Source organism: Oryctolagus cuniculus, chromosome 13, assembly GCF_964237555.1.
Source record: "Oryctolagus cuniculus chromosome 13, mOryCun1.1, whole genome shotgun sequence".
In the NCBI taxonomy this organism is placed as follows: Eukaryota; Metazoa; Chordata; class Mammalia; order Lagomorpha; family Leporidae; genus Oryctolagus; species Oryctolagus cuniculus.
Window position 1 is genome coordinate 38,700,587 of NC_091444.1, and position 20,679 is coordinate 38,721,265.

At 55.2% G+C, this 20,679-nt stretch overlaps 1 protein-coding gene across 2 annotated transcripts in view; it reads left to right on the top strand.

The window, feature by feature from the left end:
• CNIH3 (cornichon family AMPA receptor auxiliary protein 3) overlaps positions 1 to 20,679 on the top strand; it is a 113,417-nt gene that overhangs the window by 1,418 nt on the left and 91,320 nt on the right. Inside the window, exon 1 of one of the 2 annotated variants that reach the window (XM_002717483.5) lies at positions 6,211 to 6,421. The exons of the other annotated variant lie outside the window; for it this stretch is intronic. Within the exon in view, the coding sequence (XP_002717529.1) occupies positions 6,341 to 6,421 (81 nt within the window). The 5' untranslated portion in view covers positions 6,211 to 6,340. Of the gene's footprint in view, positions 1 to 6,210; positions 6,422 to 20,679 lie in introns of those variants that run through there. 2 annotated transcript variants of the gene reach the window in all.

Genomic DNA, 20,679 nt, shown 5'->3' on the forward strand with positions numbered 1-20,679 from the left:
CTGCCCCGCACCTCTGCTGTGTAAGCCCCTGGGGAGCCCCAGGGCTGGCTGACGGTGCGGTGCGTCTCCTGCCAGTCACACAACAAGGGGCTCAGAAGTTAGGTAGCAGTTATTTTAAGGCAAATATCCAACCTGTGAACGTCTGCAGCTGCTGGCTGCCCCACAGCCTTGAACGTATACAGTGAACCCAGACAGAAGCCAGACAGCACCAAGGCAGACCGATGAGGGCTGCTGGGAGGACAGTGAAATGCTAACCATGTTCAGTCGGGGTGGCGGGTGGGTGATAGCCCCTAAACTCTCTGTTCTGCTGTTCTGTACCTTTTTTTTTTTTTTAAGGTTTGCTTGCAAGGCAGAGTTATAGAGGGAGCAGACACAGAGATCTTCCGTGGCTGGAAGGGGCCCCAGGCTGCTAGAGTCCACAGCAGGGGGGCAGGAAAGGCCTGGGGGCCCAAAAGCCACCCAGAACCCTCTCCTTCGCCTTCCTGTTTATAAAGGCAAGAATGAGAACAGGGGCATCTTCTCAGACTCACCTGCCACTGGTGGGAGTGGCCAACTGTTAGAGTCCTATCCCTTGAGATGTAGGATTGCCAGGGAGGGCTTCCTTCACTCTCCCCCAAACACCTGCCTCCATGAGATGAAAACTTTTGACTATTTTCTTTCTGCCTGCAAGATGGGCGTGATGGCTGGAAGTGCGGCAGCTTTCTTGTGACCACGGGCACCAAATGCACAAGCTAACGATGGTGAGTCAAGGTCAGAGGAACCTAGCATGTTAATAGCATCATGGAACTGCCCTGCCAGCCATAAGCTGATTTCCTGTTGTAACAGGAAATCTCCCCCCACCCCCAGTGAAACCGTGGTCTCAGCCAAGAATTGTGTTTACCTTTAACAGAATACCTTATATCCATGGGTTACAAAAGTGTTTCAGTCAAAAGAAGTAAAGGAATAGGAAGTTAAGGGCTGCTAAGGTGGCTTAATTCTGTTGTCAGTGTCCTGACTCCTGTATTCTTAGCTTTTCTAATTTTTCTATTTTTTAAAAAGATTTTAAAGATAGATTTATTTATTTATTTATTTATTTACACAGAGAGAGGAGAGGCAGAGAGAGAAAGTCTTCCATCTGCTTCCATCCACTCCCCAGATGGCCGCAATGGTCAGAGCTGCGCTGATCTGAAGCCAGGAACCAGGAGCTTCTTCTGGGTCTCCCATGTGGGTGCAGGGGCCCAAGGACTTGGGTCGTCTTCTACTGCTTTCCCAGGCCATAGCAGAAAGCTGGGTCAGAAGTGGAGCAGCCAGGACTTGAACTGGCACCCATAAGGGATGCTGGCACTGCAGGCAACGGCTCTACCAGCCATGCCACAGTGCCGGCCCCTCCATTCTTAATATAACGATTCTCTCCACCCTCCACCACCCCGCCAGTCACAAGATGGCTGCTGCACCTCTGGACATCAAGTCTGCTGCAACCCAGAAAATCTCAAACTCTGAATTTAGATTAAACTAATTCTGGAGTGTGATGTTCCTTTAGACACTGGCAAAAGAAATAGATACTTCTCCAAAATATAACATCATCTTAGGGCCTCAAATGTCTGCAAGGAATTTTTTTTTAACGATTAATTTAGCTTCACCTTGTCTCATGGCTTTCAGTAATTGTGTCCCAGGACATATTTTCTATTTTCAAGATCTGTTTATTTGTTTGAAAGGCAGAGAGAGAGAGAGATTGATTGATCTTCCATCTGCTGATTAACTGTCCAAATGGCCACAGTAGCTGGGGCTGGGGGCCAGGTCATAGCCAGGAGACAGGAGTTTCATCCAAGTCTCCTATGTGGGTGCAGGGGCCCAAGAACTTGGGCCATCCTCTGCAGCTTTCCCAGGTGCATCAGCAGGGAGCTGGGTCAGAAGTGGAGCAGCCGGGTGCTCCACATGAGATGCTGGCACCACTGGAGGAGGTTTAACCTTCTATGCCGCAGCTCTGGCCCTTGCAAAGAACTTTTTAAAACAATGTTTGCATACAATAAAAAATTACTAGACACATGAAGAGCTAAGGCACCATAAGGAAGAACAGCAGGAACAAAAGACCAGATCAGCTTAAAGGGACTCAAAATACTCAAATTATCATTATCAAGTTTTTCTTTTTTGTTTTAGAACAACTCAGCAAAATAAAATTCAGGTTTATTGTTGCACAACTTTGTTTCACACATACATCAAACATGCCAAAAAAAAAAAAAAAAACAGCAACTTCACAGACAAAAAAAAAAAAAGAAAGAAAAGCAACTATTTATAATACAACTAAGTACCTACACAAAAAGTTACTGGAATGCTTGGGAGAAGATTTATTTTTGGCCAGGCAGAGTTAGTAAGAGAGAGAGAGACAGAGAGAGAGTTACAGACAGTGAGAGAGAGAGACAGAGAGAAAGGTCTTCCTTGTTCACCCCCCAAATGGCCGCCATAGCCGGCACACCGCGCTGATCTGAAGCCAGGAGCCAGGTGCTTCCTCCTGGTCTCCCATGGGGTGCAGGGCCCAAGCACTTGGGCCATCCTCCACTGCACTCCCTGGCCACAGCAGAGAGCTGGCCTGGAAGAGGGGCAACCGGGACAGGACTGGCACCCTAACCAGGACTAGAACCCGGTGTGCCAGCGCCGCAGGTGGAGGATTAGCGCCGACCAGAAGATATTTATTTATTTATTTATTTATTTTTACAAGGCTTTCTTTCTCCTTTGAGATGATAATGAACATGGTCACACCTTTGAAGGCGGGTTTGGTCATCCCGGGATCATTAAAAATGGCTGACCCCTAGCAGTGTGTATATAAATATAAAATGTGAATAAAAAATACCAAAAATTTTCCTTTTTACAATACTTTTAAGAAAAAAAGCAGGGCCTGGGAGTTTTGATTCTTTTTTCCTCCCGGTTGGGCAGTGGAGAGCGCGCAGTCGCCTGCAGGTGGCGCTGCCGCGGTGGGCGGCCTCTCTCCTCCAAGGTGACCAGGTTTAGATCCGAGACGGGAAGTGGAGGGCGAGTAGGTGCCGGCGGCCTTTTATTTATTAAGTTTACCATTTCCTTTTTTGCTCTCTAGTCATCCTCATCAGTCTTCTGCTTCTTGGTGTCAACACTGTTGCGCTCGTCATCTTCGGCTGCCCCTTTGCCTGTAGCTGCCTAGGCCACCTCATCTTCATCCTCTTCCTCCTCCTCTCCCTCTGCCTCACTGTCCGCCCCCTGCCCCCCATCTCCTTCACATTCCTCGTGGCAGGGGCGTCTCTTCCATTCTCCGCCTCCTCCACAACCTCCTCCTCCTCCTTTAAGTCGTTGGTGGGGATCTCGGAGCCGGTGTCCACCGCCGTGTCTGCCGGTCATCTGATGCAGGGGACTCAGGAGAAAGCGAGAATTCCGGGACTCTGGCGACAAAGCTGCTGAAGTTTGAGGGGCGGAGGTGGCTGCAGTGAGTGGGTCAAATTTTTCTTCATTGTTTTTGTCACAACTTTTTTTGTAATATAATTACAACAATAGAAATAATTCATCTGTGTTGGGGCCAGTGCAGAGGCATAGTGGGTAAAGCCGCCGCCAGCAGTGCTGGCATCCCATGTGGGCACCGGTTCAAGTCCCAGCTGCTCCACTTCCAATCCAGCTTCTCTGCTGTGGCCTGGGAAAGCAGCAGAAGATGGCCCAAGTCCTTGAGCCCCTGCACCCGCGTGGGAGACCCGGAAGAAGCTCCTGGCTCCTTGCAGTCATCCGGGGAGAGAGCCAGTGGATGGATGATCTTTCTCCTTCCCTCCTCCCTTTCTGTAACTCTTTCAGATAAATAAAAATAAAATCTTAAATAAATCATCTGTGTAAAAATATAAAACACAAACAAAAACCCAACCCAGCACTAGAAAGAAATAGACCACTGCTTGTGCTGTGCTGCAGTATCTGAGAGTGGGGTAATGTTTGCTGCATCTTTTCTGTGTTTTCTATAGTTCCTTCTTTTTAAAATAGTTCTCTGCCCCCCCCCTTGATTTATCCACCTGACGGGTTTAAGCAGAGGGAGAAGTGGGGGAGAGGATACAGAAAGGGGGAGGGAGGGAGTGGGAGGAACCAAGAGGAGGGCGGGCTCCCAGGTGAGCACTCTACAGCTGCCAGGGTCTCCTGCTCAGAAGGGCCTCCAACTTGGCCTCGTGCTCTGCTCTTTCTTTCTTGAAATTCTTCATTTTTAAAGAGAAGCCTCACGTTTCATTTCGTGCTTGGCTCTCCAAAGTCTAGAGCTAGTCAGCCACGAGGCAGTTCAGCGTTGATCTGTGCCCACTGCAGCGCGTACTGCACGTGCTCCAGGCTCCCCACTTCCCACTGAAGGGCTCCGGTTTCTAGGTTGCAGGTGCAGTCAGCCAGCTGCAGGGATGTGGGCGTCTGTCAGGAGCGGGCTGTGCCGCCAGCTCTCAGCAGTGCATCCCTTCCGGCTCTAAAGCCATGGGCAGCGCCTCTCCGGTCAGGGCAGTTAGCACACCAGCACCAGAACCAGGCAACACCGGCTCATCTGTGCCCACCTGTGCAGGGAACCAGGTACTCCGAGATCCACTGCAAACAACGATGTGGTTCCAGTCTGCTACCCAGATTTGCCGGTCATCTTCCGGGGTCTCTCTCCACACTCTCTGGACGGATTTATCTGGAATTCAATTTCTATCTGCAATGGCTGGACCCGCTCCCGCTGCCCTGGGAGGAGCAAGCAGGGGGGATTTCAAGCTGCTGGGCCGCTGAGTAACACGAAGCCCTGCCATTTACCGAGTGTGCACCAAGTGTCGGGCTGTGGCCTGGGTTTTCTGTGTTCCCATTTAGTCCTTTTAAATGATGCACTTTTATTCTTATTTCTCAGCTCAGGGAAGCTTAGGTTTAAAGCCGTTAAGAGACTTGCGGCGGGAGAGGGCTCTGCCCCCAAACTACATCCTCTTGCTGGCTCCACGGGACCAACACCAGTGACAGCGACCCCAGAGGGGCCCCCGCAAGCCCGAGGTCGGATGGCAGAGGAGGCTGGAGGGTGCGAGGGAAGGAGACTTTTGCAGAGGTTGGGAGCAGAGCTGCAAACACAACCCAGGGCGCTGGGTGCCTGGCAATCAAGGGAAATGCACCCGAGCGGCCCCAGGGTACCAGGACTGCTGAACGCAAGACACCCGAAGGCCCAAGCGCCCCCACGTCCCGCCTGGGTGGGCGAAAGCGCTAAAACCCGCTGCAGCGGCGGCCGCGCCGGGGCTCGAGGCCCGCGTCATACCCTTCCGCAGCTTCCCGCCGCCTCCAGACGCACGTGTTTAAAGAGTCCCCGCTCCGCCCCGGCGCGCCCCACCTGCGCTCGGCCGCCAGCCCCGCCGGGCCTCAAGTTTGCTGCGAGAGCCGGGCGCGCAAGACCGCACGGGCCACCGAGCGCCCTGCGGCGCTTAGCCCCGGAGCAGGCTCGGGCCCCGCCCGCCGTGGGGAGGGGGGGGCGAGCTCGGCGAGCCGGAGCCGAGGGTGGGGCGCCGGGAGGGAGGGGATCCCGGCTGCGCCGCCAAGGTTCTCGCAGCAGCAGAGGCGGCGGCGGCGGTGGTGGCAGCAGCAGCAGCAGGTGGAGCGAGCTCCGTTCGGCCTGAAACCCGCCGTTGCAGACGCCCTGGGGGCAGTTGCTGACCCGCGGGGCCGAAGCCCCTGCCAGCCCTGGTCCGAACCCCCAATTTCCTGGCACTTGGGTACCGAGGCCGGCGGGTTCGCGTCCGCGGTTGGAGCCGGGGCCGGGCGCGCAGCTGAGCGCACAGCTGCGTGGCGAGCCGCGTCCGGCGCGCAGAACCAGCGGCACCTGGCTGCTCTCGGCTACCTCACGAACTGTGCTCCCAGGACGGAGCCGCTGCCGGCTCTGGGTTTCAGGAGGCGCTCGGAGTCCCTGGGTCTGCACCCGGGGGACGCGCTCGCCTCTCCTCTCCGACTTGGACGCAGACCGCAGCGGGCTCTTCCCGGGGATTCCGGGCGGCCGGGACCGTCTCACTCGGGCCTCGGTGGGGTCCTCGCATCCCTAGCCGTGGTGCTTTCCGGGGGGCTCGCTGGCTGGCACCAACTCGAAGGTGTTCGCTGCTGATCTGGGGACAGTGCGTGCCAACGACAATCAACGCACCTTTGCCCCTGTTGACGGGCGGGCCGCGTCCCAGGTCGCCAGAGCCTGCGAGAATCCTGCTCCGGTTCGCCGCTGCCCCGAGGGCGTCTCTCGGCTGGCGGGGCCTCCTAGCCGCCGGCCTGGAGGGGCGCGCGCAGACGTGCTTTCTTGCTGCCCCGGTGCTGAGGGAGCGCGGCCCTCGAGAAGCCGGTGGTCTCCCAAGCGCTTCCTCGTGTGCGGTGGGACTGGAGTCTGCCGGCCATGGCCTTCACTTTCGCTGCGTTTTGTTACATGCTGTCCCTGGTACTGTGCGCCGCGCTCATCTTCTTCGCTATCTGGCACGTGAGTAACTCGCGGCGGTGTCCGACTCTTTCCTCGGGCCCCAAGCGCGCCCCTCTCCACCTGCTTCCCGTTGCCGGCTCACTTTGTGCCCCTTGCGCGCGTGGGCACACCGGGCAGCCGGCTGCGCGCACCTGCGGCGCAGACCCTCGTGCCGGGGCAGGAGACTTTGGTCGCGTCCCGAGCCCCGCGGTCCCAGGCTCGCCTGCGGTCTCCCAGGTGCAGGCGGGGGAGCCTCTGGCGCCCGGTGGCTGGCCCAGCGTCCCAACCCCAGGCAGTGGCGGGGACGACAACCCCGTCTCCCCTCCTGAGTCCCCCGCCCGCTCCGCTCCTGCCGGCGGGAGGGGAGGCAGCGCCGCCGTCGGGCCGGCAATTAGTCAAGTAACTATAACAACTCAACCTGGAAAATGTCAGCATCTGTGCTGGGTTGCATTTAGACATAATTGGACGCACGGTGGAAACACGGCGGGAGCGCCCTGTAAGAGGGGAGGGAAACCAGGGGCCTGGGCGCAGTGGAAAATGCGGTGGGGCAGGGATTCACAGAGTGTGGGGGAAAGCCCCCAGGGTCAGGGCCACCCAGCTGCTGAAGACTCTGTGCACCCCGGCAGCCCCTTGGCCGCACAAGCTGCCTGCCACCCACCCAGGGACCACACCAAGTTGTGGGCAGTCCTGGGCCGCAGTTCAAATGTGGTTGGGAATAGAGGACCGGGAGCTTCAAGGAGGAGGAGGAGGAGCAGCAGCACGGAGGTGGTGGGGCCTTGTGTCAGGGCTGAGCAATGTCCAGCGAGACCATTGCATTCTGGGGACTGCCTTCTCCTATCCTGATTCTCGGGGTGGGGGGGGGGGCTTGCTGGGGAGAATGGCCAAAGTCAGGGGTTTCAGAAAGCACATCACTTCTTGGTCTCCCATCGTTAGCATCCTTACCCGGCACTACAAGTGCAGGGTCAGAGAAGGACCCAGAGACAGTTCCCACCAGCCCGCCTCGCACTCACGTCTGGGGAGATGTCCCACCGTGAAGGCCCCCATAACATCGCGAGTTAAATTGGTTTCTATAGAGTGAGAAGGTTTATCTTAAAATAGGACCAGGCAGCTCTGCCCCAGGTTCTCTGATAGGGAGGAGAAGGAAACCCCTGGAGGAGGAAGGCTGCTGACCTGCAGGCTCTCTGAGCTTCCTCCTGTTTCTAAGACTGCACATCCACGAGGGCTGAAAAGGAACACAAATGCAGGAGCCACCCCTGACTGGTTACAGGTGATGGGACCCTCTCCCCTGTCCCCCGTGTGGCATCTGATCTGTGGCAGGAATTGAGCCTTGGAGTTGTTAGCAGATGTTAAGGGAGAATGAAGCTACCGATTTTAGAATGAAAAGGGACACGGAAGAGATCAGGCCTGAACAGTGCCGTCTGTTTTAGGGGGACTTTGGCTTCTTTGGAAGGCTCCTTTGGCTGTTTCTTTCTGTGCGGTCCAGAGGATGGCGGGTACTGGAGAGCTCCTTCCAAGTCCGTCAGGGTTGGAGTTCTCCGAACCAGCCCCCGAAACAGAGCAGGTGACCAGCAAGAAGGATTTGCTCTCGCTCAGGGGACGGAAGTAAATAATTCAAGAACAGGTTAAAGAAGCAGGCGGTTTGTGCAGCGGGTTGACCGGGAGACATTTGAATGACAATCAGGTGCTCCAGGCATCCTGCGCTGGCTCGCTGGCTCGGGGGCTCTGCTTGCTGGCCAGGGGTAGCTGAGTGTGGTCAGGTCTCAGGTGCCTGTCCAGGTTTTAGTGGGAGTGCAAGTTTCCTGTTGCTGGTAATAAGGAATGCGCACCCTCTGAATGCCAGCCCGAGGGCGCCCACGTCTCTGACCCTCCTTTCCCGCTGTCTCGCTCTGCAGACCCCACCATGTTGACTGGTTCCCCAGCTGTGACGGGGGACATCAGGGCATACATTGTGGGTGTCTGGTACACTGCGGCGATTATTTCAACAGCAGTACAGGCCAGTTGGTTCCGGGTTAGAGTGTGCATTTGCCCTGTCTCCAGCTCTATCCCTTGTGTATTTCCCGATCCCTGATGTTTTTCTTGATTGATTGCCTGTTGACACCCCAAAATGAAGCAGGCTGTTAACATCAGTGGAGACAGCTGCCCTGCTGGCCTGCTGCTCCTACTCCTTTGCATTCCTGTGTAGGAGGAGAAGAGCAGCAAACGGTGGGGCCAGCTCTGCCCTAGGCACTTTGTAGCGGGCCTCTCAGGTGCCCCTGTAGGGGTTTGCCTGGTTGCCTCCTCATGTCTGGGTGTGGCCAGCCATAAGCACATTGCTTTTAAGTCTTGTTTTTGTTTACTGCATTTCTTTTCAAATCACCCATTTCTTTTACATCAGCCATCATCTTGGAGTACCTTTGTCACATTTGGGAGAAGGTTATTATTTTTTTTCCCTCCCATGGCGTTGTATACCTTCAGGCACCTGGCTTCTTACCACTGCCCAGGAAGTCCCATAGTCTTCACAGTGGTGGATCAGAGAGGCTGTGAAACTTGCTTGAGGTTGCACAGCTGGTGCGTGTTGGAGCTGGGATTTGAGCCGGGTCTGTGCGACTCTTCTGCCTAAGCCCTTTTTCTTCCAGCTGCCCTCACGGACTCTGCATTGTTCAGTAGTCGTTTCTTTCCTTTGCTTGTGTAAGTAAAATATTCAGAGTTGCAGTTATAGTAACAAGACACTATGCATCCTTTTTAAAAAAGACAATTTGTTTTTGTAAATCTGATTTTTGCTTATAAAGTGATGGAGATTTATTACCAAAAGATTTTTTGAAAATACAGTGATACTGATGGGAGAGGGAGCGGGAGATGGGAGGGTTGCAGGTGGGAAGGAGGTTATGGGTGGGGGAAGCCACTGTAATCCAAAAGCTGTACTTTGGAAATTTATATTTATTAAATAAAAGTTTAAAAAAAGAAAAAAAATACAATGATATATAACGAAAAAAATCACTATTACTGTTGCCATCGAGAAAGGATTGGGCATCTTGGATGTTCAGAAGGAGATAAAAGGGTCTCGCAGGATTTTGGGTGAGAAGTGCTGTCTGTCTGCGGCTGAGGGAAGATGACCAGTGTGCACTCAGGGGAGCGGCCCAGCCCCAGTACTGCTGAGCTGGTTCACAGGCCATCTTGTTTCTACAAATGCAGATGAAGCCATTCTTGGGGGGAAAAAAGTCAGATTTGTTATTTCAGGCTATTAGCTTTTCAAGTTTTTTGTATCTTGAGTCACTCTGGGTTTTTACAATTAGCAAATAAAATTCGCAGTACTATGCCCTAGGAAGAGTCAATGCCTTATCTCATCTTGAAACGTCTTTGGGTTCAAGGCTCTTAAAGGCCCCCAGCAGGTGATCACAGGGTCCTGGCTATTGAGAGGCAGCTGTGCTGGGCGGACAGTCTGTGCAGCTGAGACTCCCGGCCACATCCGGCCGGTCACAGACTCTGTGCCTGGGGATGGAGTCAAGGCCACAGCAACACTTAGAGGGCTGAGGACAGCCGGATTGGTGAAGATCCACCTTTGACCCACGCAGATGAGGCTGTGAGCTCCCTGCCAGGCCTCACCTGGCCTCCTCTTTTGCTTCTGTTTGTGACACTGTTGTGCAGGTGTGATGTGTGCAGCTGCCATCTGCCCTGTTCACGCTGAACCCTGTCATGCTCCACGGCCGCCCAGCTCCGGGGGAAGAAGGCGCCGGCAGAGCAGGGCTCTTTCTGCTTCACTGTGGTTGCTCCAGAGTCTAGAACAGGCACCTGGCACACGGAGGTGCTTGCTGAACACGTGTAGCTCAAATTCTCAGGCCCTTCTGCATGGATGTGTTTCTGGCTGACGAACAAACTCTTTTCTTTCTTCTTAAAAATTTTTATTTATTTGAGAGGCAGAGTTGGAATCTTCCGTCTGCTGGTTCACTTCCCCGAATGGCTGTAATGGCTACAGCTGGGCCAGGCAGAATCCAGGAGCTTCATCTATGTCTCCTACATGGGTGGCAGGGGCCCGAGCACTTGTGCCATCTAATGCTGCTTTTCCCAGGTGCGTTAGTGAGGGAGCTTGATCAGAAGTGGAGCAGCTGGGACTCGAACCAGCATCCATATGGGATGCTGGCATTGAAGTCGACTGCTTAACTCTCTGTGCCACAGTGCAAGCCCCTTTCTGATTTGGCTTCTACCTACTTCTCAGAGGCTGCTCCCTAGACGCTTTGGGCACTTTTTTGTATCCTGGTACTTTGCCCCCTTGGAAACTAGTTGCTGCAAGGACTTGCCATTGCCATGGGCTACAGGGCCCTTCTTGGTGATGGTGGTGCAGGTGCCCCTGCAGTTTGGGGAGGATGTCTTTCAGGGGTAACACCCATGTCATCTGCAGCCACCGGGCCCTGGCTCGCATTGAGATGTTGCCTGGCCCCTCTCCATAGCGGCTGCTGACAGGAAGGCTTCTGTCATTCTTGTGTTCCTAGCACAGTCGCATGGAGAGAGGAGAGAAGGGTGCAGAATTCAGAGATTGCCCGAAGCAGGTCGGGACTGGGCGGCATCCTGAGTGTTGGCTGTTGCAGGGACACTAAAGAGACTTTTCTTGGACTTGGAGTTGCTGAATAAACATCCCAGGCAGTGAGGGTTGTGAGGCTGTGCCAGGTAATCAGCGTCTGCCGGTGCTGGCCCTGAAGTCCTGCTGGGCTGAGTTCCTTTCTGGATGGCGTCGCTCTGCCCATTTCCAGGCCCTCCGGCTGCTGGCCCCTTTCTCTTCCACGTGGCTCTGGGCCGTCTCCTCTGGCCGTGGTTCCTGCCACACTTCCCCTCTCTGCAAACAGATGCCCGTGTCGCCTCATCTTCCTGTCTGTGTGTTGTCCTTGCCACCCTTCCTTGTCATTGTCCTCTGCCTCCTGTGGGCTGCTCCTCCAGGGATCCTCCGAGGACCTGGCACCCGGGCACTGGCCCATCTGTGGTCTGCACAGTTCTAGCTGCTGCTGGTTACCTGACTTGTGCTCCAGGGATCTCTCCCACCCTGCAGTCCCTCAGCCTCGCGACCGTGCCACGGACCTGCCTCCCCTCCTTCCCTCTGCTGCCCTTGCTCCTGGTCCTCGATGCTTTTTTTATTTTAAAACTTTTATATATTTATTTTCACTTCATTTGAAAGTCAGAGAGTACAAGAGAGACAGTTCTTCCACCCACTGGCTCACTCCCCAAGTGCTCATAACAGCCAGGGCTGGGCCAGGCCAAAGCCAGGAGCCCAGAACTCAATGCAGGTCTCGCACGTGGGTGGCAGGGACCCAGGTACTTGAGCCGTTACCTGCTGCCTCCCAGGATGCATGAGTAGAAAGCTCGATCAGAAGCAGAGGAGTCGGGACTCGAACCAGACCCCCGGTGATGGCTTGCCTGCTGCACCCCATAGCCGCTGCCCTGTTTCCTCCTGGCGTGGCTCCCTCCAGGATTCAGTGCCTTCCCTGTGCCTTCAGACCTCACTGGGCATCACCGAGCAGTGACCACTGCCGTCAGCACTCTTGTGCCTTCCTCCGTGCAAGCCTTCGGTCTCCCAAGAACCCACTCATTTCCCCTGTGCTCTCACTCGGGCGCCGGGGCGCCTGGGCGCTGCTGGGGCCCGGGTGAGCATGCGGTTTGGCCCCAGCTGGGTGCTGTTACTGCCTCCTAGCTCAGCAGTGGGATCAGGGTCACGTCCCTCAGCTTCCGCAGCCCTGCTGTAGACCTTTGCCCATTTCTCAGAGCCCTGAAGCTCCTCCAGGCACCCCCCCCCCCGCCACCCCTCCAGAGGAGCCTCTGAGCAGAGAGATACCGTGCGGCCTCCCCTCCCTTCCCTCCGAGTTTTGCCTCCGCATGTCTCGCTCCCTCCCCCACGTGACACCAGTCACACAGAAATCCAAGCGCCCGCAGCTGTCTCTGAGGCGTGCCAGTGTTGGCATTTTACCCTTGCTCTCCCGTAGGTGAACAAGGTGATCATTTCCTGTGGGGCCCTGCCGTGTGCCCCCTCCTGGACCGTCTCTGGTCCCCGCTTGTGCCCACCTTGTCCTCTGTGTGGCTTCGGCCCTGTTGCTCCTGTCCTCTCTGTCACTCTTTACACGCTGCTCCTGGGACCCTGCCCTGTGTTCCCCACCCCTCCCTGAGCCTCTCCCCTCCACCTCCTCTGTGGGTTCTTCGTCTGCCTTCGTTCCCATGTCCCCCACACCTGTCCCCGGATGTAGACCTGTCCATGGATGGTGCTGCCTGCCATGTGCCCCACAGCTGGCCCAGTGCTGGGCTCGACCACAGGCTCTTGCTCATGGGCATGGCAGGTCTCTGTCCAGCTCCAGCCAGGCTGTTCTGTTGCCCCTGGGTGCACCCAGGCCCTCTGCCCGTCACCTGGCTGCCAGCCTGTGCCCTCTGGGAAGCCCCGCCCACTGCCTCCCACCCATCGGGGTCCCACGGTTGCCCTGCTACATGGTGCTGTGCTTGGGCTGTTGGATTCTGGAGGCAACAGCTGCCACCGTGCTTTGGGCCCAGCACAGGGCTGGCACGACGATGGGAGCTCGGTGACCACAGGAAACATCAACTCAGGACCTGGCCGAGCCATGCTGCACAGACTGACCTGGTCCGTCACCAGGAGTCACCAGGGCGCTTGTCAACCACACACCTTCCTGGGCTCTCTGCTGGAGGCTCTCGGCGCCCCGGGCCCTGTTCTCTATGTGGGGCAGGGGAACTGAGCTTCTGTCCAGAGTCACTAGGCACAGGGGAGACGCGAGGTGGGGCAGACCCATCTGGTTGAGGTTGGGAGGGCCTTGCCAGGGCGGAGGCTCTGAACAACAGACGGCGAAGGGGAAGAGCCATGTCGGGAACAGCTGGCCGGCTGTGCCTGCGACGCACGTGCCTGCCCGAGAGCAGAGGGCGGCGTCGGGGCTGGCACGGGCAGTGCTCTGCCCTTGCAGCATCACAGGTGTTGTCACGAGATCATGGCCACGCTGTCTTCTGGTGCCGCCCGTTTTTGATGATGGGTGATGGTGGAGCGCACCTTTCTCCTGTCTGTCGGTGACCAGGTAGCGGTGGTCCCTCCGTGGCTTAGGTGAGGCAGGAATGGGTGTAGAGAAAGAGACGGAAGTGGTGTCTGTCCAGAGGGGAGGCATGGAGTTAGTCCTGCTGCAGTGAGTTACACACTCAGGCCTGTGGGCTGGGAGTGTTGGCCGCTTGGAATCGTTCATGGCCAGAGGGTCTGTATCTTACGATGGACTGAACCTTCGCTGCACTTCTTTAAAAAAAAAAAAATGATTTATCACGGCCGGTGTTACAGTGTAGTGGGTTAACTCGCCACCTGTGACGCTGGCATCCCATGTGAGTGTCAGTTCAAGTCCTGGCGGCTTCACGTCTCATCCAGCTCCCTGCTAATGTACCTGAGAAAGCAGCACAAGATGGCCGGCCGAGGTGCTTGAACCCGTGCTACCCAGGTGGGAGACCCAGATGAAGCTCCTGGCTTTGGCCCGGCCCAGCCCTGGTTCTGTCTTTGTCTCTATCAGTCTGCCTTTCAAATAAAGTAAATAAGTCTTTAAAAATGATTTATTTATTCCAAAGGCAGAGAGACAAAGGGATCTGTCATCTACTGGGTCATTCCCCAAATACTTGAAACCGCCGGGGCTGGATCAGACGGAAGCCAGTATCCAGGAACTCCATCCAGGTCTCCCATATGGACGGTAGGAACCCAAGTACCTGAGCCATCTGCTGCTGCTTTCTCAGGTGCATTGGCAGGAAGGTGGGTTGGACATGGCATAGCCAGGACTTGAATCTGTACTCACTTGGGATGCCGGCACTTGAATCTGTACTCACTTGGGATGCCGGCCTTGCAAGTGGCAGCTTCACCCTCTGCACAGTGATACCCACCCCTTCTCTGCACTTCTTTCTGGCATTCAGAATCTGGTGAACACCCATACAGGTCCAGAAATTGCCAAGTGCACAATGAAGCACTGACTTGGCCTCTGAATAGCAATCCAGAACTTAATGATGAAACGGGCAAATATTTTTAATTTGGCATAGAAAGAGGCAAACATGAGACATTCTTAGATATGCTAAAATAAAGCAAAACACAGAACACCAAACACGGTCCCTAAATGGAGACACGGTTGATCTGCTGTGACGGGACCAATGTGTCGCTGGCATGGGGAGACTTGAGACTTGTTAGGACAGTCCCTGACACAGGGCAGGGGGTTGAGGACTAAGCTTGGAGGCACTGTGTGGTGTCCACTGCCACTCCCCATAGTGCACCTGCCTCGCTTCCCTGTTAGCCTCTCACTGCTGCCCCTGCCGCTGCCCCAGGCCATGCAGGAAAGACTTCTCCCCTGGTGGACCTCAGTTCTCCAAGCTTTCTCAGGGCCTGCTCAAGGCCTGCCATTGGCAGCTGCCTGTGCCACCCTCCCTGGGATACGTTTCTTGTCCTTCTGCATACACGACCCTGAGTTCTGATGTCCACGTGCGTGTGCCTGGGCATGCTCACATGGAAGCCCAGGCAGAAGCTGATGGAGGCCAGGGCCCTTGTGATCCAGTTTACCCATTCAAAGAGAAGGACACCATGGACTGTGCTGAGCACAAGGCCTGTGGTTGGCGGCTGTCGCTCTGAGCATGGGAGGAATGAAAGTCACCCCTTCAGCAGTCTGCTTAGACTGGAGAGTCGGGAAGCTTGCAGGTCTGATCCCTTTGAAGAAGACAAGGAGCCTGTGGCCTTGGAGACACTCATGGCCGGCTGCAGGCAGAGTGCCTGGAAATCCGCCCCGCTGGTTGGGCTGGCTGGCTGATGGTGTGCTGGCCCCTGGGGACAAGAACGAGGGGCAGTGAAAGGCAGTGACTCCGTCTGATAACAAGGCCATGGTCGGAGGGAATGGCTTCCCTCTGCAGGGCTGCCTGGCCTCTGGTGGGGGCTTTGGGAACAGAACCTTCCAGCACCACCTGGCTCTTGGAGGCCAGGGTCTTGAAAGAGCAGTGAAATGACTCGGGCGGAAGGGTTGCTAGGGGCTTGTGCTGCACGTGGGTGCAGGGAGGCCAGGGGCTGTGTGTTCTACCCCGCTGGGACCTCGAGTGCACACTCAGCATGTCCTGCATGACCGGAGCGCCTCTGTCCCGCCTCCATCAGTGGGTTAGTGTAGCCCGGGTCCAGATCGGCTGTCCTGCTGCCACCCAGGGCTCCACTCTGTTTCTCTAACTCCCCGGACACAGAGGGCTCTCCCCTAGCCCTGCAGTTCCCACTTTTGCCTGTCTCTTTTTACTTATTTATTTTTTAAAGATTTATTTATTTGAAAGCATTAGAGGTCTTCCATCTGCTTGGTTCACTGCCCAGATAGTTGTGACAGCTAGGGCTGGGTCAGAACAAAGCCAGGAGCCAGGAGCTTCTCTGGGTCTCCCACGTGGCTGCAAGGGCCCATGCACTTGGGCTATCCTCCACTTCTTTCCCAGGTGCATTAGCAGGGAGCTGGATTGAAAGTGGAGCAGCCGGTACGTGCACCTGCCAGCATCGCAGACAGAGACTTCACTTGCTGTGCCGCAACAATAGCCCCGTTACACTTAAAATATTTTTCCCTTGTGAAATATGCAGAACGTGATATCCAGCACTGTTGACCATTTTTAAGTGCAGTTCAGTGGCTGTAAGCTTAATCACGCTCTTGAGCAACCACCACTGTCTGCCTCTAGAGCGTTTTCATCTTCCCAAGCGAAGGCTCCTCCGTACCCATTAACCAGTAACTCCCACCCCCCACCCCACCCCACCCCGGCCCCTGGCAGCCGCCGGTCCATTTCTGTCTGTGTGAATTTGATCCTAGACCTCGTGTAAGTGGAATCTTACAGTATTTGTCCTATGTCTGGGTGATTTTGCTTAGCATACTGCTCCCAAGGTTCATCCATATGTTTTTTTTTTTTTTTTTTTTTTTTGACAGGCAGAGTGGATAGTGAGAGAGAAAGGTCTTCCCTTTTGCCGTTGGTTCAAACTCCAATGGCCGCCACGGCTGGCGCGCTGTGGCCGGCGCACTGCGCTGATCCAAAGGCAGGAGCCAGGTGCTTCTGGTCTCCCATGGGGTGCAGGGCCCAAGCACTTGGGCCATCCTCCACTGCACTCCCGGGCCACAGCAGAGAGCTGGCCTGGAAGAGGGGCAACCTGGACAGAATCCGGCGCCCCGACCGGGACTAGAACCTGGTGTGCTGGCGCCGCTAGGTGGAGAATTAGCCTAATGAGCTGTGGCGCCGGCCCATCCATATGGTATTAGAATTTCCTCTTTAAGGTTGACTAATACTCCAGTGGAGGTGTTTACGTCCCACAGTCTGTTTATCCATTCATCCACCCATGGGCACTTGGGTTGCTTCCATTTTCTGCCTGTTATGAGTAACACTAGGAATGGGAGTGTGAAAAATACCTCTTTTGGGTCCTGCTACCAGTTCCTTTGTGTAGACACCCAGAAGGAGTGTTGCGGGAGTGAATGGTGACTCTGCTTAGTTTCTGTAGCTGCTCTAACCGTCCTGGCAGGCACTGTCCTAGTGCTCAGTCTGTGGCCACTCCCTGTGCTGTCTAGACCTGGTGCCCTGGCAGGTGCTGCCTCTTGGCTTCCTCTCCGGGATGAGCAGTAGCAGTGCCCACAACATCCAGGTTTACTCATTTGCTTGAGTGACTGGTGCGTTCTACTCTGTTACTTGATTTATTTTTTATTCATTTGAAAGGCAGAGTTAGGAGAAGCAGAGATCTTCCATCCACTGGTTCGCTCCCAGATGTCTGCAATGACTAGAGCTGGGCCAGGCTGAAGCCAGGAGCCAGGAGCCAGGAGCTTCTTCCAGGTGTCCCACGTGGGTACAGAGGCCCACACACTTGGGCCATCTTCTACTGCTTTCCCAGGCCGCAGCAGAGAGCTGGATCGGAGGTGGAGCAGGCAGGACTTGAAACGGTACCCATGTGGGATGCTGGCTTTGCAGGTGGAGGATTAACCTGCTATGCCACAGCGCCAGCCCTGATATTCTGAAGTATTTTAAGTGATAAAATAGTTATAAACCCTAAAATTTTTTAAAAATTATTTTTTAATGTTAAAAGGAGAGAGATCTCTCCTATCTACTGGTTCACTCCCAAAATGCCCTCAACAGCTGGGTTGGGCCAGGAACTTAGAACTCAGTCCATGTCCCCTATGGGAGTGGCTAGGACACAATCACTTGAGCCATCCTCTGCCGCCTTCTTGGTTGTACCGTATAGGGAGCTGGGATCCGGGGCAGAGCTGAGACTTGAACCCAGGAACTCTCATATGGGATTCGGGTGTCCCAAGTGGTGTCTTAACTACTGTGCTAAATGCCCATCCAGGTTACAAAGTCTTTGTCCAGGTCTTGGCATGAGGCTGTAGTTGTCAGAGGCTGTAAGTGGTCCACCTTCCTACAGACAACTCTGGGGCTTTGCCAGAGAGTTTGCCTTGTCACCACAGTGACGAGCAGTGTTTCCTGGGATTTTAGGGCCAAGAATGTTTTGGGTGTGTGAGAACTGAGAAATGTACCTGCCACTCACAGCAAAATGGAATCTTGATTTTAAAAAAGTGTTGTTTTTTTTTTTTTTTTGGTTGTTCATGAAAATCTTGTTTGCATTTCTGCTCTCAGTGCAAAGACCTTGCGTTTCTTTGGTGGCAGCTGGGGTGGAGGTGGGGGTAGGGGATGAGCCAGGCAGTCCTACCTGGGCTGCAGAGGCAGGAAGACTCACGCTTCCATTTTTGCCCCTAAGCTGGGAATTGCTGGGGGTGCGAAAATGAGGTGGGTTATCAGCTTGCTGGGGGACAGTTTAGAGAATGACTTAATTTTCTTTCTTTTTGATTTTGATTTTTTCATCTGCTTGAAAGGCAGAGTGACACACACACACACACACAGAAATAGAATCTTCCCTCTGCTGGTTCATCCCCCAAATGTCCACAGCAGCCAGGGTGGGGCCAGACTGAAGCAAGGAGCCCAGAACTCAATTTGGGTCTCCCGCAGGGGTGGCAGGGCCCCAAGTACTTGAACCATCACCTGCCTCCCAAGGTGCTCCCTAGCAGGATGCTGGATTAGAAGTGGAGTAACTAAGACTCAAAGTGGCACTCTGATAAGTGGTGGGGGTGCCTCAGGGGCGGCTCAGTCCACTGCACCGCAACACCGGCCCATCTCATTTCTTTAGGCTGCCTTGAGTCATAAAAGGCTTTTTTTTTTTTTTTTTTTAAAGAAAACCAGACTTGTAAAAAGATCATCTCTGACCCATGCAACTATCACCACCACCACCAAGGATTCCACAGCGATGCAAATCCCAGCCTCGGGCAGTCAGTGTTATAGGTAGGTTTGCTGTTCTCCCTGCTCGTGGGGTTTGCAGGCAGGTGGGAGATGCTGGTGTGCTGTTTTACAGTCAATACAGGTTGGGATGAATGCTTCAGTGGGAGCAGCTAAGCCCACTCATGACTGCTGTTGCTGGCTCCTCACCGCCCTCAGGCTGTGGCTGAGGGCTCCCTCCTGGTTGTGTGGTCTGCACTGAGTCTGACCAGACTTGAAGGTGGCTTCTGAGACGGCCGTCTGGTCAGAATGCAGCTGCAGCCTCCGAGCCTTTGCACGGCCTATCAGAACCTTGGGTGCGTGCTCACGACACAGGCGCTTAGACCCCCCAATTCCTTTCTCTGCAACCCTCTCCTCCCAGCTGGGGAAGGACCACAGACGTCTGCCAAGCTCCACGTAGAAGTGCACCTGTCTCCATTCATCGTCTCGTCCATTCAGACCCTTTTTTGGCCGTGGCTTCTCATTTGTGTTGTTTCCTTTCTCTGGCTAGTCACAGAGCCCTAGGAGTCAACTCCCTGCCGTTGCCTAGCAGGAGCCCGGGGCTGGCTCTCTGTGCTTGTTGGTGAGTCCCTGGCACTAGGAACACCCAGCCTTGGCCACCCTTTCTTTCTTCTTTCTCACTCTCCTCCCCTACTTGCTACTTTCTCCATTGCACTTGACCTCCTCTGATTCCTTCTCCTCTGCGTAGATCCATCCGTCCGAAGCTGCCCAGTATCACGTGGCCCAGCTGGTGGCCCCAGTGCTGGGAAGGAAGCTCACACCACCTCCCACCTGCAGGCGGCGTCTGGCGCGGTGGGCTGGCGGTTCCAGAGCACTGGTCTCAGGTGTCTTTTCTGTTTTGGTTTCAAATGGTCCGTTCTGACTATGGGGTGCAGTTCTGCTGCTGGGGAGAAAATGCAGGGGAGGAAAACAGAGTCTTGGCACTCATTTCTTTTTTTCCTTGTTGGCAACTGATTCATGAACTCTAAAAAAAGAGTTGATAGCAACATAGCCAGCTAGCTGTGGCAGCCCAGATGGTCCCCTATATAATAGAGACATTTGTTTCTTGGATTTAAAAAAAACTTAAATGTGCTCAGTGAACATTATTAAGACAGGAGTTAGCAACTGCATTCACGGGTTGTAGGTATGGAAATACCCAAAGGGTTAGCCAGACCCCTGCAATGCAGGGATTAGGCAACAGGACGTGGGCATTGTGGGGCCAGCATGGGGGGCTCAGATGAGGGGGTTGGCTCATGAGGGCGCTGCCCAAGAGAACCCACGCCTGGCTGTGCTGCAGGGACAGGTGCGTGTGGACATGGAGATGCATGTCCAGGCTCCTTGTCTACCCCGCGGACTGCACACATGAGACCCCTCGTGGCTGTGGGCGGACCAAGGTCAAAGAGAACAGATGTGTGCCTCGGGTTTCCAAGTTCCGCACTGCACAAGTTCCGTGACTCACCCGTTTCCCCTTTCCGTCTCTGCTCTGTGGCCACTGGGAGATGGCGCAGGGAGCCTCGGGGCCTTGCCTGAGATCGGCGCAGAATCTGATCTTTCTCATTGTCCTGTGTCACCAGCAGGCCGTTGTGGGGGTGGGGAAGTTGGGGTCAGAGTGGGGGGGCATCAAGCTGGTGTTGGTGCACCCATGAGGATGGGGCGGCCGGTGAGGCTGGGGATGGAGCTGTAGGGGCCGCTGAGGTGCAGGGTGTGGTGCTTGCCAGCAGCGAGATGGGCTCTCGGGGCAGGTGGCGGCGTCCTCTGGAGCTGGGACTTGAACCGGAGTTGGGGAGCTTACAGCCCCTCCATCGTGGCTGGGCTGTGACTTACGCAGGAGTGATTTCTCTGGGAGGTTCTGGAAGTGACAAGGAGTGGAGCGGAGGCCGTCGCAGCGTGTCTGTGCTGACTGGAGGAAAATGCGTTCAGTGTTCACGCCCGGAAGGGGGCTGACGGCGAATGGGCCTGGTGCCGCTGCTGAGGGGCGCTCTCTGGCCGTGGTCGCTGCCGCCGTGGACAGCCCC